This window comes from Globicephala melas, chromosome 13 (assembly GCF_963455315.2).
Source record: "Globicephala melas chromosome 13, mGloMel1.2, whole genome shotgun sequence".
Taxonomy (NCBI): Eukaryota; Metazoa; Chordata; class Mammalia; order Artiodactyla; family Delphinidae; genus Globicephala; species Globicephala melas.
Window position 1 is genome coordinate 88,996,603 of NC_083326.1, and position 18,223 is coordinate 89,014,825.

General features: G+C 58.0%; 1 protein-coding gene across 5 annotated transcripts in view; it reads right to left on the reverse strand.

Annotated features, from left to right (window-relative positions):
• GALNT9 (polypeptide N-acetylgalactosaminyltransferase 9) overlaps positions 1–18,223 on the reverse strand; it is a 91,810-nt gene that overhangs the window by 44,191 nt on the left and 29,396 nt on the right. For all 5 annotated transcript variants that reach the window (XM_030859913.2, XM_060311156.2, XM_060311154.1 and 2 more), the window contains 3 exons: positions 7,195–7,361; positions 4,950–5,124; positions 1,590–1,787 (listed from right to left, as the gene is read on the reverse strand). In XM_030859913.2, coding sequence (XP_030715773.1) covers positions 1,590–1,787; positions 4,950–5,124; positions 7,195–7,361 — 540 coding nt within the window. The remainder of the gene's footprint in view (positions 1–1,589; positions 1,788–4,949; positions 5,125–7,194; positions 7,362–18,223) is intronic.

Genomic DNA, 18,223 nt, shown 5'->3' on the forward strand with positions numbered 1-18,223 from the left:
AACATAGATTTCCCAGGGGCTCAGCAGACTAGGGAAGTGGAAGGAAGGGCTGCAAACTACAGAAGCTCGGTCGGTGATGGAAACAAACAAAGCAGGCCAGGTGCAAGGAATGACAGCGCAGGTAGGAAGGCAGAGCGTCAGGGAGACAATGGGGAGGGGTGGGGATTTCGGGAACTGGAGACCACCACGCTGTTTAGACAGGGGACTGCTTCTCAGCCCCAGGGACTGCTGCCTTGGGAGAATGCACACCTTCCCATTTTTATAAAGATGCTGGGCTGTGGGTTTTTTTAAAAATTTATTTTATTTATTTATTTGTGGCTGCGTTGGGTCTTCACTGCTGCACACGGGCTTTCTTCTCTAGTTGCGGCGAGCGGGGGCTACTCTTCGTTGTGGTGCGCGGGCTTCTCATTGCGGTGGCTTCTCTTGTTGCTGAGCACAGGCTCTAGGCATACGGGCTTCAGTAGTTGTGGCACACGGGCTTCGTTGCTCTGCAGCATGTGGGATCTTCCCGGACCAGGGCTTGAACCTGTGTCCCCTGCATTGGCAGGTGGATTCCCAACCACTGTGCCACCAGAGAAGCCCTGGGTTGTGTATTCTTTTTTAATATTTTATTTATTTAGTTAGTTATTTGGTTGTGCCAGGTCTTAGTTGCAGCAGGCGGGCTCCTTAGTTGTGGCATGCAAACTCTTAGTTGTGGCATGCATGTGGGATCTAGTTCCCGGACCAGGGATTGAACTTGGGCTCCCTGCATTGGGAGCATGGAGTCTTAACCACTGCACCACAAGAGAAGTCTCTGGGTTGTGTATTTTTAACATGTGAAAATCTCTCCGTTTTCATGTTTGGGAACCGATTCAAAATAAAATAAATGCTTTGCAGGACAATCTCTGGGGTCTGCTGAAACGCCTGGGGTCTCTGTAGCACACACAGCATCTGTGGTCTCCGGGTCTCTGCTCTGCTCCCCGGCTCATGTTTTTGACTCTTGTGGTGCTGTCTCTGCCTCTGTCTGTCTCTCCCTCGTTCTCTCTAAGTCTCTGTCTCCTTTCCCTCCCTCTCTCCATCTGTGCACCTCTCGTCCTCTCTACTCCATGACGCCTTCCCAGTTTTGTCCCTTGGTCTCGCTGCCGCCTACCCTGACTCTGTCTTCCTCTGTTCGTCTCTCTTTCTTGTTCCCTCTCACTTTCCTTGGTGAGTCCCCTGTTCTGCTCTCTCCATGTCTGTGTCCCTTTTCTCAGTCTCTTTTACTGGCTCTTTCTCTTTGGGTGTTAGCTCTGTCTGTCTGTCTGTCTGTCTCCCTCCCTCTCCCTCCCTCTCCCCCCCCCCACCCGACCTCATCATCTCTCAGGTCACACACTGGAGCCGCTCCCAAGTTCCCCCATCACATCACCATGTCCCTCTGCACGTCTGGGCAGACGCTGCATCCCACCACATTTACTTGCCCACATGGCGCAGGCCCTGGCTTTCTGCAGGAGAGCACCCCCGTCCCTCCAGCCCCCAAGCCCCCTGCGGCAGCCCTGCCCCACCGCCACCTCACGCTGTCCTGGCTCCTTCCAGGGCAGGCCCTGCCCCGGGGGCCCCGGGGGTCGGCTCACCTGATGGGCGCTGCCTCGTCACCACGGTCCAGCCAGTCCTGGGGCGGGATGATGTACATGCACCAGAGGCCCCAGTTGTAGCCGTGGGCAGCGCTGGCGTACTGCTGCACCTCAAATGTGTCGTACTTGATGTTGTCAATGGCCGGCAGGACGATGCGCCGGCGGTCCTCCCGGATCCGCGAGAGGGCGGGCTCGGCCCTGCGGGGTGGTGCATGCCCATGGGGAAGGGCATGGATGCCGGGAGCCCCTGCCCCATTCCCCCAGGTGGGGGGCTGAAGCCGGGCCTCCTCCAGGGAGGCGGCCACACCTGGGTCTGATGGCGCCTGCGGATGGCGGATCCAAGAGCTTCACCTCTGGAAGCCCCAGGGTCGCCTGGGCTGCAGACCCGCCTGCCGAGGTCTTGCCCTTCCCGGGCCAGCCCGTGGCTAAGGACTGATGGACACCAGGGATACGGGCACACGGATTGGGCCCAATCTCTGACGCCTCTATGGGTCCGTCCTGGCTCCAGAGGCCCTGTGGGTCAGCTCAGTCTGTCCCTTCACAGCTCGGCCTCCCCCTCCAGCGCATCCCACTTCCCGGCCCTCCTTCCCCGCATGGGTGGCCGTACGTTCATTTACAAGCATGAACTGAGGACCTGTTATGTGCCACACCCTGTTTTAACACACCGGAGTACATTCAAGAACTAGAAAAGAAAAAAACATCCATGCCTCAGGGAACTTAGGATACACTGAAGGGACAGAAAGGCTACCAGGTACTGTTGTGCAGTGCACAACCTACACAACAGTATGTGGTAGCCCTGACTGGGTGGGGGTCAGGGGACAGAAAATAATGTATAAATAAATGATATAATATATTAGGAGGTGATAGCTGTTGTGGTGGAAAAAGAGAGCAAGTAAGGAGGATTTGGAATTGCACTTTTAAATAGGGTGCCTGGTGTATGTTGCCCTGGGTGGTGAACAGAAGGAGGTGTAGGATGTAGCAGGTGGTTGGGAGAGCTGGGGAGGGGGGGGCATTCCACGCAGAGGAAGCAGCCAGTGCTGAGCTCCTGGGATGTGCTGGTGCACTTGGGGAGTGGGCCAGGGGCCTGGAGTGGCGAGATGGGGGCAGTGTAGGCAATGAAGCCGGGGAGGAGCGAGACCAGAGGACATGGGCTGTCGGTTGCGGATTCTCCTTGCAGGAGTCCAAGAGGCAAGCAGGTGCAGCTTGACCCCAGAGACGGCCTTGTCTACCGCAAGGATGAGATGCTGCCCGAGGGCCTGTCACCGAACTGGAGTTCAACGTGGTCGTGAGCAGCCCACTGACGGGGCAGCCAGAGAGACGAACGCTACAGGGGGCCAGGGGGCCAAGCTCAGGCAGGGACAGCGGGGGCGGGTGGGGCTGGGGCAGTTCTCTGACCCTGGCGAGATGCGCCACGTGGCCCGCCTTCCTTCCTGTGCTTCCAAGCGACAGCCTGGTATTTACCTGCCTTTCAGCTTCATGAGGAGGCTTAATTAATTACTGTTAGCAGAGTGCTTCAGAAGTGAAAAGCTCTCTGCAAATGCCACATCTGCTAATCAGGCAGGATCTTTGTGGAGGCAATTCTTGGAGGGAAGGGCTATTTGCAGATGGATAACTGGGTTTTCAGTTGTGAAAATTAAAGTTGCATTTTGACGTGGTAGACTTGTGATTCTCCCAAACGCCCTCCAAATGCTCCAGGGAGTTTAACGTATGTTAGAGGGACAGAAAGGCCTCCGAGTACAGCTGTGCAGTGCACAACCTGCACAACAGTATGGAGTGACCCTGGTGGGGAGCGCAGACCATAACACGTCATTAACGATAGAACGTGACAGGTGTCATGGGAAAAGAAGACTCGCTTCATGAGGGTGGCAGAGGAGAGGGAAGTGGGGGCCAGCAGGGGAAGTCAAAGCAGAAAGAAGCCGAATCTCGGTCAGGAACGTACTGGGACAGACACAGCGCTGAGAACAAACTCGTGGTCCTGGGGTGACTGAGACGCCACAGCGAGAGTGGAGGGAACGTGGAGGAGAGGGCTCCACTCACCTGCCAACCAGGCACAAAAGCCCTGGTCCAACCAGCAGGAGCCATTAGGAAAACCAAGAACTTTGAGAGACACCGAAGGCCAGACCCTCGTGGTCCCCAGCTGGGGATGCCGGCCAGGCGCTGTGCGACTTGATCAGCACGTCCACCACGAGCACCTCCTTACGGCGTTCGCAGCTCTCGCGTTTCCCGCAGGGGAGTATCTCAGCGAACGTCTTAGTTTAGGCTTCACAGAGTTTGAAGGTGTAATGTGGGCGATTTGATATAAAAACGGTGAGGTTTAGTCTCTCTTGAAACAGGGCAAGCTGCCCACCCACCCCGGGACTGACTTTTCCCTGCAGCCCCTCTGATGGGTGCTCAGGCTGCCCCTGGGTGCAGGGCTCATACTCCCTGCCCAATGTGGGCCCCCTGCAGACCCTCCCACTGTGGGTCTAACTTAAGGATCTCGAGATGGGATCATCCTGGGTGACCTGGGTGGGCCCTAAACCCACTGGCAAGGGTACTTAGGAGCGAGAAGAGGAGAGACAGAGTCACACAGAGAGGAGAAGCCGTGTGAAGACGGAGGTAGAGATTGGAGGGACTCCTGGAGCCCCCAGAAGCTGGGAGAGGGTTGAGCGGTGTCTTCCCACAAAGATTTGTCCATCTGGAACCTGGGAGGGGACCTTATTTGGAAACAGAGTCTTTGCAGATGTAATTCAGTTAAAAAGCCCAAGATGAGATCAGCCTGGATTGGGCTGGGCCCTGAAAGCAAGACGTCCCAGCCTTCCTGCGGGGCGGGCCCCGGGGCACCTCTAGATCATCTCACGCAGATGCTCCTGCGTCACTGAGGTATCCCTGCCGCCCCCCTGGCCACATCCCCCTCCAGGTTTCTCACTAGAAGCCCACCTCACTCCTGCATGGATGGGTGAGAGAAAATGAGTGGACGCTTTGATCTAGAATTTTCCATAAGGATGAGAAATTGCTTCCACCTTGTGCCCTAGACTTAGGTCTCCATTAACTGAGACCCTACAGACCACGTGTTCATGCAGGAACTGCCCCCAACCTTTGTGTGTTCCCCTGGCCTGAGGTCACGTGAGCAGCCTCATTTGACTGTCACCTGCTGGAATGAGTGGCCAATACAAATTCCTTTGGGGACAAGGTGGGGATACAGGTCAGTCTTCATCTATATGCATCAGAAACAGGTTCTGGGTCCAGGAGCTGGACATGGAGCGGCCACGTGGCTGGACTCGGCTGCCCCCGGCCCTGCCAGGCTCATCCTCTTTGCGGGGGTCCTGCAGGTGCCAGCAGACCCCGCCGACCCCGCCCGGGGCCCAGCCCCGCCCTTACCAGCCCACGCTGAACTCCACGTGGGCGTCGAAGAAGCCCACGACAGGGGCCGTGGCGACCTTCCAGCCCTGCAGGCGAGCCCGGATCAGGCCTTCTCTCCTGCCGTTTCGGACGATTTTCACAAGGCCCGGGTACCTCTTGCTGACGTACTGGTCCAGGTGGAGCTTGAGTTCCACTGCGGGGGACACAGAGATGTTTCGGGCGTGACACCTCGGGAGGGCCTGAGGTCACCGAGACCCACGGTCGTTGTGTGCCCTGGATCTGTATTTCATAAACATTTAAGAGGACCCGCCGTTGCTGGACGTGGGGTCGGGGTGCTGGGGGGGACCTCGGAGAGATAAAAGCCCACCTCACGGAGCTGCATTCCAGCGGGAGAGACAATGAACAATCAAGCCAGACTGATTCAGACAGAGGCACGTGTTATAAAGACAGCAGAAAACGGGGCTGAATTACTCAGCTGTAGAAAGGAAGGCAGTCCGTGGACAGATGGATGGATAAACAAAGTGTGGTCCATCCATACAATGGAACAGGATCCAGCCTGAGAAAGGGGGAAATTCTCACACATGTTACTACGTGGAGAAACTCAAGGACGTTACGCTCAGTGAAATAACCCAGTAGCCAAATGACACGTCCTGTGATTCCGCTTATATGAGGCCCCTAGAGCAGACAGCTCCACAGAGACAGAAAGCAGGGTGCTGGGTGCCAGGGGCTGGGGAGGGTGGTGGGGAGTTAGTGGGGTTTTTTGGGGTTTTTTGGGGTTTTTTTTGCTGTATGTGGGCCTCTCACTGTTGTGGCCTCTCCCGTTGCGGAGCACAGGCTCTGGGGAGTTAGTGTTTAATGGGGACAGAGTTTCACTTTGGGAAAGTGAAAATGTTCTGGAGATGATGATGGTGATAGTTGCACAATGATGTGAATGTACTTAATACCCCTGAACTCTACACTTATTTTGTAAATGGTTAATTTTATGTTATGAGAATTTCAACTCAGTAAATTATTAAAAAACTGATGAGGGCGCAGGCGTCTACGTGAGGAAGCTCCCAATGGCCAAAAGTGCAAGCAACAAAGTAAGTCACCATAGTAACAGACTTTAGCCGGTAGGAAAAAGAAAAAGGGGAAAAGCGAGTGGACATCTGAGTGAGGCGGGAGCTTCTCCGGGTCGCCTGGGCATGTGCGGGGCAGCCTGTCTCCATCCCTCCCCGTCAATCACCAGGCTCCAGTGGACACTCCTGCGAGGGCAGCCGTGGCCCCAGGGGTGCCCCCAGCCGCAGCAGCCAGGGGCCCCGCAGGCCAGCCTTCCTGTGCTCTGTCCCCCCTCTCCAGGGCCCCGCAGGCCAGCGCCGGCCACCCGCTCCTGGCTCCCTTGACGGTGTTGGGCGGGGCTCCCCCCCCCCCCCCCCGCCCCGCGTAGACACAGAGCACACGCAGGGCTGGAGCTCCTTCAGGCCGTCCTGGAGGGCTCTGGGAGGCCTCGCCCAGCTCTCCTCCACCCGCCCCCCGACTCCCGAGGTTAGGAGGAGAGGCTGCTGTGATGGGAGAGACTGGGGATGAGGAGGGGCCGGCAGGCCCGGCTCAGCGCGCCAGGGGCTCGGTGTGGGAACCGCAGACGGGGGCAGGCGGGGCACCTCCGGACCCCTGTTAGGGGCTCGGAGCCCCTGTGCCTGCTGGGTGTGGACAGAGTGCTGGGCTGGACTGAGGCTGATGCAGGGCCACGCTAAGGGCCCGGGTTCTGGCCGTGAGCGCCAGTCCAGCTTCCCCACCAGCAAGGCTCCCACTGCAGCTTTGTCCAGGTGCCATTAGCATTTGGGAGAACTCAGCACGCTGGGGGCCTTCCTGGCTGGAGGAGTGATAGCACCCTGCCACAGCTCAGGTCCACCCAGGACCTCAGAATGAGACCTCAGGTGGAAGTAGGATCTTTGTGGATATAACTAGTTCAGGATCTTGAGGTGAAAAGCTTCTGGGTTAGGGTGGGCCCTAAATCCAAGGACAAGTGTCCTTAGAAGAAGAGGAGAGACACAGACACACCGGGAAGAGGCCTTGTGAAGGTGGAGTCAGAGGTGGGAGGGGTGTGGCCCCAAGCCCAGGACACCAGGGATGCCGGCAGCCGGGAGAAGCTGGGCGAGGCAGGAAGGACCCTCCCCTGGAGCCCCTGGAGGGAGTGTGGCCCGACTCCCAGCCCGAATTCAGACTTCTGACCTCCAGGCTCTGACATGCTTCCCTCGCGGGGGGCCGGGCTGGTCCCACTCACCGTTATCGCTGTTGTCGTCCACCAGGATGACCTCCCTGAGGAGCTGGGAGGGCGTGTGGTTGACCACGCTGTGGACGGAGCGCAGGATGACCGAGAGGGCTTCATTGACAAAGATGAACACCACGGAGATCTGGGGCAGGTCGTCCGAGTAGGTCATCTGTCTGCACCTGCGGGAGAGACGGGGTTGGGGGCAGTGGTCCGTGTCGGGATGTGACGGGGAGGTGGGAGCCTGGTGCCCCCGCGGGATGCCCGCTGGGACCAGTTCTCAGTCCTACTCCCAGTGGAAGGGCGACAGCAATGCCACAGATGGAAAAGGACCGAGCACGGTGAGAGGAACAGCACGATGACGTGTGTCTCAGAAGCTCTGGACTTCAAGGCTCTGAGCCTGACCTGCTGTCTCCTGCAGAAAGGCAGGGAACTTGCACTTTAAGGGGTTAAAGTCCCACTGGGATCACACAGAGCATTCTTCCTTGATGCCCTTGGAAGGCGTGGAAGAGAGATGAAAGGAATGGAAGTCATCTCGCGGTGCAGCCCAGTGGAGGGCCTGGGAGAGAGCCCAGCCCGGAGCCCACGTCAGCTCCCGAGGCCCAGCTCTACCTGAGCCCCGGGCGGTCACGGGGCAGGTGGCATCTACTGGGTGGGTCCTGCACTCAGCGGCCACTGTCCCCTGAAGTGGGGTCTAAGCAGACAGTGCTGGGCTGCCCAGGAGGGCGGAGCGCTAGTGCCAGACGAGGGCTGTTGAAGCGGGAGCGATGCCTGCACGGGACAGTCTAATCGTGGCCTCCGCCCCACCTTAGCATCGAGGGTGAAATGGAAGGATGAAGTATCTTCTTCCCAAGGTCTTATCTTCGCTGTAGGGCTGTGGGAGGGGAAAAGATGGGGGGCAGGGAAAGCAAAATATTCCACGTTGGGTGTGGGATGAGGCCGGTGACAGTGGAATAAGTTCACAAAGGGGCAAAGGGAGCTCTCAAAACTAGAGAAATGGGGAAAAAGGAACAAAAAATAAAGTAAGACAGAAGGCACCCAATCAAGTACGTTGGCTGCTACAATAAATGCAAACAAACTTACTCTCTCCTTAAAATGCCAGAGGCTTTTCTTTCTTTTTTTTTTTTAGAGGCTTTTCAATGAAGTTAGATACATGCACTAAAGCACACTTACACATGCACACACTCACGCAGTCACACGCAGCTCTGCTGTGTGCAGTTTACAGTAAACACAGTTCAGATAGAGTGATTTTTAATTAATTAATTAATCTATTTAATAAATTTATTTATTTATTTATTTTTGGCTGCGTTGGGTCTTCGTTGCTGCGCGCGGGCTTTCTCTAGTTGAGGCGAGCGGGGGCTACTCTTCATTGCGCTGCGCGGGCTTCACATTGTGGTGGCTTCTCTTGTTGCGGAGCACGGGCTCTAGGGGCACAGGCTTCAGTAGTTGTGGCTCGTGGGCTCTAGAGCTCAGGCTTCAGTAGTTGTGGCATGTGGGCTCAGTAGTTGTGGCTCGTGGGCTCTAGAGTGCAGGCTCAGTAGTTGTGGCGCACGGGCTTAGTTGCTCCGTGGCATGTGGGATCTTCCCGGACCAGGGCTCGAACCCGTGTCCCCTGCATCGGCAGGCGGATTCTCAACCACTGTGCCACCAGGGAAGCCCTCATCTCCTCTTCTAAGGACACCAGTCCTATGGGATGAGGACCCATCCTATGGCCTCATTTTGCCTCAGTCACCTCTGTAAAGGCCCGATCTCCACACACAGTCACATCCTGAGGTCCTGGGGTCAGGACTTCAACCTGTGCATTGGGGTCGGGGGACACAACTCAGACCCTAATGAGACCCAAAGGCTAAGGAGGGCCCAGCCAGGCTAGGACCGGGGCCGTCCGGTGCGGCAGGAGTGTGTGGGCACGTCTCCCATGGGGCGATGCGCTGTCTCACTTTATTGTGTTATAAACATGTGCAGCTTACAAAAGGTTGTTTAAATTAGAAATCGTGCAATATATATGGCTCATTTTTGTCCACCACAAATTTGCATAAAAATAATCTGTTTTCCTTATAATATAATCCCCTTCTCAGTTGAAAAAAAAATTGGTTGTGTTAAATATTGAGCAGAGGGAATTCCCTGGTGGTCCAGTGGTTAGAACTTGGTGCTTTCACTACTGTGGCCCGGGTTCAATCCCTGGTGGGGGAACTAAGACCCCGCAAGCTGAGTGGTGCAGGCCCAAAACTTAAAAATCAATCGGTAAATATTGAGCAGATCGAAGGGGACGTTCCTCACACACAGGGAGGTATGACGTCAGTGAGGAAGTAAGAACCCCACGCCTAAAACCCCGCTGAAGACAAGGAAGATTACCACCCTCCCCCTGAGCTTCTCTTTACAGCCTCTGACCCCAGGAACCTGGCCAGTAGCGCACGTGGACTTGACCTTAGGCCGGAGTCCTCCTGTCCTGCCTTTGCACCCACACAAGCTCCGGTGGCCACTGGGTGGGACGGTCCCACGATGCCCCTGCTTCCCTCCTCCAGGCAGGAGGTGCTGTGTTTCTGGGTTTCCTTCTGCACCTGAATCGGCCTCAGTTTCAGGGCTCAATGTCCTCCCACCCTGCAGGGACTGTCCCTGCGCTGAAGCCCGGGAGGCACTCGGTGGGGCGGGGGAAACAAAACGGGCCACCACACTGCAGCCCTGGAAGAAGTCGGTCTGAGCGGAGCCAGAAGGCCCTCCTCTGTAACTGAAAGCCCTGTTCCTGTCCGACAGAAAATAAACCACGTTTACGGTGATTGGAAAGAATCAGAGCTCAGCAAGGGGGCGGCTCTGAGAGCTTGTGAACCTGGTGACCCAGGGTGGGCCCCAGGAGTGGGGCAGAGGCCGGGACAGAGGGACTCGGGCCCTGGGGCAGGAGTACCCCATCGCCCCCTCCCAGAGCCTCCGGAGGCGGAGGGAGACGCAGAGCACTCCCACACGCCGAGGCTCTTGGTCACCGTAAAACTGAAGGAAGACGGGTGACACACTTTAAAGATTCCCACTTGACCGAGTAACATTTCTACGTTCAAACTTGAAGCTAACAGGTACAGGTCGGGAGAGAACCAGACATCGCCCTGAGCCCTCCCTCCTGCTGCCCCCACCTGCTCCCCTTAGTGATGAACACGGTCCATTTCTGGCCCACCTGCTCTGGCAAAGCCTTGGCCTTGACTGTGGTCTCCCCGCCTCTCCCTTGACCCTCTTCCTGGATGCGCTCACCGTCCGCTGAGAAAGGGCGTGGTCTCTAGGATGTGTGAGCTGGGCCCCCTCTGACCTGACCTCTTTGTCTGTTTCCTTTTGCTCACTCAATGGCCCCACGTGGCCCCAGTGCCTCCAGGAGCACGCCAGTCCTGCTCCTGCCTCAGGGCCTTTGCACGCCCTCCCCCACAGCCACGTCACTGACTGCTCTTCTGCTCTTTCTCCCCTGGGCTGGGAGCCCCCAGGCAGGGCCCCCTGTTTGTCTGGTCACTGCTTCACGGCATCTAAAACGGCAGACGCTCTGTGGGCTTTAATCCACAACATCTAAGAAGCTTCCATTCACAGCTCCTGGTGGAATCAAAGGTGGGGCATGAGGTGCACGTTTAAAGCTGCGACATGTGTCGGAGCTCTGAATGATTTTGTGTGAGGGAGACGTTAAAAGTCTACACTTGAGCCTCGAGCTGAATCTGAGGATACGTGTGCACGTACCACATGGGCGCATGCATGCCCACACTCACACACACACCCACGAGCCCTTGACAGGGCTGTGCCCCCGCCCCACTTGGGGCATCTGCCTTATTTGGGGGTCTCTCCAGTCCTGGCTGAGCCACGTCTAATCCATCCAGACCAGGGTCTCCCAGTCTCAGCCCTATGGACTTTGGGGCTGGATATTCGGAGAATTCTCTGTTGTGGCGGTCGTCCTGTGTGTGATACAGTGATTAGCAGCATCCTTGGCCCCCAGCCAGGTTGAGACACCCCAGAATGCCTCCAGACATCTCCAAATGTGCCCCGGGGTGAAATCGCCCGGTGAGAAGCCCTGGTCTAGGATCTGGGGTCTGGCCCTGGGGGGGCTGGGATTTGGCAACCGTTCCAGCATCGTGAGGCTCAAGGCACCCAGCCCAGCGTGCCCGGTGACTGATGTTAGCTGGAGTGCAACCCTCCCTAGGTCCCTTCCTCCCCCTGAAAATCGAACTCCAGCCGGAGTCCTGTCCATCCCGTCTCAGGCTGTGGATGTCTGCTGTGGTCCTGCTCAGTCTCTTCCTTGTCCCCCATAACATGTGTGGTTCACCCACCACTGTCACATTCTAAGTCACTGGGTGGAATCCCAGCCCCTGGATGAAGCGGGGGGACGTGACTGGGTCTGAACCAGGCAGCTCAGCAATAGGCTCAGGAACAGACACACAGAGACATGGAGAGGTTGGCTGGGGCCTTGGGGAGATAGGATGTGAGGCCGGAGCAGCTGCATCCATCTTGCGTCCAGTGGTCAGGATGAAGCCAATGAGGCCAATAGCAGAGCAGAGAGATGGTGAGATGCCAGGTCCAGATGACATCAGCTGAGCCTCAAATCCAAGTCTACACGAAGCCAGTGCTTCCTCCAGACTTTGTAGTTGCAGGAATAATACATTCTCTCCCCGTCTCTCCCTTTCTCTCTCTTTTTCCAGCTTAAGTCAATTTGAAATGGATCTTCTGTCAGTCCTGATCCTGCACAGGTCCTGCCATGTGTATGATGCAGGGACACACTTGTGAACGCCCCTCAGGAGGGGTCTGCCCAGTCAGCCGCACCCCAGAGTCCCAGACCAGGCCGAGAGGGGAAGACAGGGGACCAGTGGGTCCAGTGCTCACAGAGGTTAGTCTGGCCTTGGCCATTGCACACCCTGTCTCAGGACATCCCCGTCCAGGCGAGCTGGGGGCTTTCTCACATTGTTGGTAGAGATGACACCAGCTGCTTCATCCTAACCCTGTCCTTGTCTAGGACACAGACAGTCCCAGCTTGGGACCTCGGCTTCCTCGAGAGGAGGAGAGAGCCAACTGCCAACCTCCTCAGCTAAATTATCGGCAAACCCCATTCTTTGAGACTTGGGTGTCCCCGCCATCCTGAGAGGCAAAGACTGAGCAAACTAAACACTGGAGGGGCTCTGAGAAGGAGCAGGAAAGCATCCTTGCCTTACATGGTGCAAGGTGAGACACACAGACAGCCCAGGACACAGGAGGGGATGTCTGTAGGGGGCTCTGGGAACGATTCCTCTGTTCTTAAAGAGGGACAAGATGTAGGAAGATATTTATTCTAGCCCTTTGGAAATTTGGCCTGTGAAGACGTGACGCTGAGAGCTATGGCAACCATATTGTGACCATGAGGAGATAAGCCCAATGCACTGAGCGTGGCAGAGCAGAGAGGTGGGAAGAGCCCAGGTCCCTGATGATGTCGTTGAACAACTCTGCCCCCCCACCCCGAGCTGTGGACTTCTCACTATCTGAGGTCACACCAATGAACAACTCTGCCCGCACCCCCCGAGCCGTGGACTTCTTACTATCTGAGATCAGGAATCCCGGAATTGTTGTAGCCACTTCAGACTTGCTAGGTTTTTCATCTGAAAGCATTCTCGGTGACACAGAACATCCAGTCTTTTTAGGGGAATCCCATCCTCCCTCGGAACGTCATCTAGCCCTCGTGCCCTCAGACGTCACCTCACGACAGTCCGGGATGGGTGCTGTGGTAGGTCATGCTTTCCAAAGATGCTGCGACGACAGCCCCCAAGTCCCCTGGGACTTTGCCACCCTCCCTTTGCACGACAGTGGGCTCTGCCGCCTCTCACCAACAGGACACGGGAGGGGTGCTGCGTGCCTTCTGAGCTGAGTCGCGAAGAGCAGCGAGGCTTCGCGTGCTGGGACTTTGCTCTGGGGCCACTGGCACCAGAGAGGCAACTCTGCCCAGGCCGCCGCGCTGTGAGGAAGCCCAGGACACACAGAGGGTCCGCATGTGGGTGCGTGCGTGGACCGTTCATCTGCTGCCAGGCGTGTGCACGCTGCCCCCCCCAGATGCTTCCAGCCCCCACCGTTGAGCACCCCCATCACACCTTCCCAGCTGAGGTCTCAGGAAGTACTGCTCAGAGAGGCTATTCCCCCTGCACCCCGCCTGACCTCCTGCCCCCCAGTACATTAAAACGTGGTTTAACGCAGCTGACTAAGCAGCAGTCGTAACCAGGACAGGTACGTTCCCCAAAGTCCGGCGGCTCTGTCCTTTCCTTGGACACACGGTGTCCTGCGTGGTGCTGGGTACGCGCTGGACGCTTCCCGCATGGTGCTGGGTACAGGCTGGACGCCTCCTGCACGGTGCTGGGTACAGGCTGGACGCCTCCCGCAGGCTGGCCGGCTTCACGCCCGCCCCCTCAGGTCAAGGCCGGAGGAGGGGCTGGGCTGTGGGCCCCAGAGAGGCTCTGGCTCGGCTTCGCATGTCCCATCTGGAGCCAGAGAAGCAGGACATCCTCAACCACAGAGGATTTATGAGCCCACAGAGCACCAGGCGTGGTTACGGGCTCTCGAAGCCACTTCCGAGGTCGTGACTGGAATGCGTCGCACGCCGCGTCCCAGCTGGCCTCCGGGGAAACGGGGCCGTGGCAGCGACACTGATGGAAATTTATGGGGACGCCCTTTGTGCCGCTGGAGAAATAAATGCAGGATGGAGAGGGGATGAAGTGGCAGTGGCCTCCCGGGGGAGCAGCAAGCTTTGCCTGTGACAACAGGACACACACCCACCTCCTGCCAGAGGAGACGGGTCCGGGCTGAGCACAGACCCAGGAGCTGTGCCGTCGGAAGCCGAGAGGGACGTTCCTGGGAACAGCTGTCAGGAGGGTTCTTGGAAGCACGTCACCGGGGAGTGGGGATGCCTTCCGGGCAGCAGCTGCCTGCTGGCTTGACACGCTCCTGCCCTCTCGGGAACATCGGTGCGAGCCTGGAATCCCCGACCAGTGCATCCCACACCAACGCCTGGCCTTCCTGCCAGCCCAAGGCAGGATCCTGATGGGCACAGAGACAGCGCAGCCCCACGGAAAACCGGCACAAGAGGGGCTGCTTGGGAAGGTGGAGAGGAGGAAACCTGAGCAACGAGGAACGCCAGAGCCTCCTGCTTTGGGGTCTTGTCTTTCCCAGGCTGAGTGCACCCACCCGTCCAGGCAGCTGGCTGCGAGACCTCCCAGAAGGAATATGTGTGTGCACACACCCAGACGTGTGTAGACTACACACGTGCACACAAGTAAAACACTGCAAATACACATACATATCACTGCACTACGTGTTCAAGGAGAAATGAGCACACACGCCACCCTCAGAGCTCAGAGCAAAGGCCGGTCAGAAACAGAACACTGGCCCGTGCACAGGAAGGCCCCTCCTAGGAGCCCGGCGGGACAGTAACACGTGGGGTCGCGCGCTCACAGGCCCGGTCGCCGTCTGGCCGCCTGGAGGCCTGCTCGTGCCCAGGAGAGCGAGCGGACTGCAAGGGTGGCCAGACCACACAGCCCTGGGTGCAGTGCTGCAGAGGACCCCTGCGCCCACCTGGAGTGTCTCTGCCTGGGCAGTGAGGTCCATCGGGGCCCAAGTGTGCGACCTTCAGGGCCTGCGACCTCCAGCCCCTCCAGGCACTCCCTAGGGCAGTCCCTGCGGTCGCTGGGCCAGAGGCCGATGACCCGCCCCATGCCAGGGCCCAGCTCAGCGCAGGTGTCTTCTGTTGCCCCAGCAGCCCCAGCAGGGCCCAGGGGATCATCAGTGAGCCCTTAGGGTGGACAGTGGAAGGGAAGGGAGAGGTGGGACCCTGGTACTTGTTTGTCCGGCCCCCGACGGGATCTGGGGCAGCCCCACGTTGAGTGGACCCTCCACGGGGCCCTTGAGCGGGCTCCCCCTTCCCAGCAAATCCCCAGCTGAGACGGAGCCACGGGGCAGGTGGCCTCCGATTTTCCTGTCTGGCTTTGTTAGCCTCCAACCCTGCTGCAGGGGGACCAGCTGGCTCTAAGGAAGAGCCCGGCACACAGGAGGGTGAGCGGGTGGGGCCTGTTCCCCTCGGCGAGCATCCCAGGCGGAGGAGCAGCCTCAGCTGAGGGGCCCCCGCCCTCCCCAAGCATCTCCTTCCCTGGGCTCCTGGGCCTGGTGGGAAGGGAAGGGGGTCTACTGGCTGCAGCAGGAGGAAAGAAACCAGCCCGTTTCCCTGACAGCACCGTGCTTTCCATCCCGTCATCTGGGACCCTTGCCTCCACTTGCAGACCCTCAATGCCAGTGGCATCAGAGCCCCCATGTGGAGCCGGATTGGCGCGTGGCATGCGGTGTCTGTTTCCAGTGTCTCGCGATCACCATCCACACCCATTACCCTTGACTGCCGAGCCACGCGCAGCAGAGACGATTCACAGCACTAAGACTTCTCCAGCCCTAACGAGGCGGGGGAGGCGGGCATCACTGCACGGGAAGGCAGGACGGAGCCTCGGACGAGGCCGCTCATTTTTGCGATGCCGTTTAATTTGGGTTTGCCAGTCTTCCTTCCATTATCCCGTGGGCCAGTCTTAATAATCAAGATCTTTGTTATGTGCTTTGCGGCATAATTAAAGCCACCACTTAATCAGAAAAGCTATCTGCCTCCAGACAAAGGGAAATCAATAATGTATCTAATGGAGAAAGGTAGAGAGAACTTTGGTTTGAGAGTGGATGGAATTGCCAGTTGAGGTGGGAACACATGCCCACACACGTGTGCCGGCACACACACGCACACGCTCCTCCACCCGCGTGTGTTCTGATGACTGCACCTGCCAGATTGGATGGATGGGCTCCAGGGGCTAAAGGCTGTTCAGGAAACCAAACTGAAAGTTTCAAACGGTTGTAGACAGAGCTTGCGTTTATGTATTGATTCATTTAATCCTCCACGCATATTTCCTGAGGGCCCCCTAAGCACCCGGCTCGGCCACCGATGTGTGACAACGCGCAGCGGCTGCTGTTTGCCGAGCGCAAGGCTCCCCCAGTGCCCGCGAGCGAGCCCGCTGCAGCGCCAGCCTCAGGCCTCCTCCCGCGGGCGCCAGGCATCCTCAGCGCGGGGTCGGCGTCATCTCGTTTCCTGCCGCGGCCCCCTGCCAGGTGTCGGCTGGCAGTGCCGGGTCAGGGACTGTGGAGCGGCTGCCGGGTGGGGCTGAGGCGGCACCGGCTGGCGGGTCTCTGAGCGCCGGCTCTCGGCGCCTGGCCGCATGGACGCTCTGCCGGAGCGCGCGGGGGCTTCCTCACAACGTGGCGGCCCCTGGTCCAGGGCGCCTGCCGGGCTGGCGGGGAGCCCTAGAGCTCCACAGCCTCACGTCCGCCCTCCTCGATGGAATGACCAGCCTCAAAAGCCCCCCGACTGCAAGGAGACGGACACTGTCTCCACCTCTTGATGCGGGCGAGGCAAGGCTCCAGACGAGGGGTTTGCGTCCACCTTTGGAAAATACGATCGGTCACACCGGGTGACGTGAGGAAGGTAAGACTGGGGGAAATCACGCCACACAACAGGCTGCCTCCTGGATTTGCAAATAAAGCTTTTTGGGGCCAGAGCCATGCCCGCTCATGTACCTACTGGCTGTGGCTGCTCTCGCGCGGCCCCAAAGCCTGGAACATGTACTGTCTGGCTCATGAAGTAACGAGAAACACGCACTGGTCTCTGCGCCCGTTTCTCAGACACAGAGCCGCACCCTCGGAACCTCCAGGGCGATGGGCGAGGTCGGAGTGTTCACACTGAGCTCCGAGTGCCTTGGGAGTCCCTGGCTGACGGGAGGGAGTTTTGTTCTAATGAGGCAACTCTGGGTGGGCTCCTGGCTGGGGGCTGGTCATCAGAAGGACCGAACCACGATTAGAAGTTGGGCTTCCCTGGTGGCGCAGTGGTTGAGAGTCTGCCTGCCGATGCAGGGGGACGCGGGTTCGTGCCCCGGTCCGGGAAGATCCCACGTGCCGCAGAGCGGCTGGGCCCGTGAGCCATGGCCGCTGAGCCTGCGCTCCGCAACGGGAGAGGCCACAGCAGTGCGAGGCCCGCGTACCTCAAAAAAAAAAAAAAAAAAAAAAAAAAGTTGGCGCTTTCAGCCCCTCCTCCCCACCCTCTGGGGAGGAGGGGCTGAAAGCGAAGCTAAAAATGGATCATGCCAACGTGATGAAGCCTCCATAAAAGCCTGTGAAGGACGGGATTTGGAGAGTTTCTGGGGCCCCAAACACATCCAGTGCCAGGAGCGTGGGACACCCCGGCTCCTCAGGGACAGACGCTCCTGTGCTCAGGACCCTCCCAGGCTTCCCGCTGCGCAGCGCTTCTTCCGGCTCCTCCCCCGTGTCCTTCATCGCGTCCTCATTCTAGAACACGCCAGTAAACACAAGTGTCCCTAAGTTCCGTGCGCAGTCCTAGCAAGTGTCTGAGGCCAAGCAGGGGTCACAAGTGCCGGGGCAGAGCCTGGAGCTGAGGTTGGCATCTAAGCCCTGCACCTGCGGGTCTGATGCCGACTGCAGGCAGAGAGTGTCAGAACTGAATTGAAGTGCAGGACACACAGCTGGTGTCAGAGAATTGGCTGGTGTGGGAAAGCCCCACACATCTGATGTCACAAGTGTTGTGAGTGTGGCAGTCTTGTGAGAGTAAAGAAAAACAGGGAGGTTTTTACACACGGCCTTTTTCAGGAAGAGTTTTCTGACGCCGCCCACTGCAGAACATCAGGCTCCAGGATATTGTATGTTACTGAGCAGCTTTCTCAGCCGCTGCTGCCCTCCCTGGGTGCCTCAACGTCCCTCGTGGGGTTCCTAGATTCTGCCCACATCCCTCCTGAGGATGTCGCCAATTTCCTTCCAGGATCCTGACTGACCCGACTTGAAGGCAGGCAGAGCTGATGTAACAGCGGCATCCCCTAAATCAAGCCGTGCCTGAAAGCCTACCCTTCAGCGCCTGAGCCAATACATTCCCTTTTTTTGCTTCAGCCGTTTCAAACTGGGTTTTAAGTCTTACCAACCCAGCCCCCAGAATGGTAGGCAATAAGGGGAATTCCTGTTGGAGGACTAAAGGTCAGGGCAGATCTCA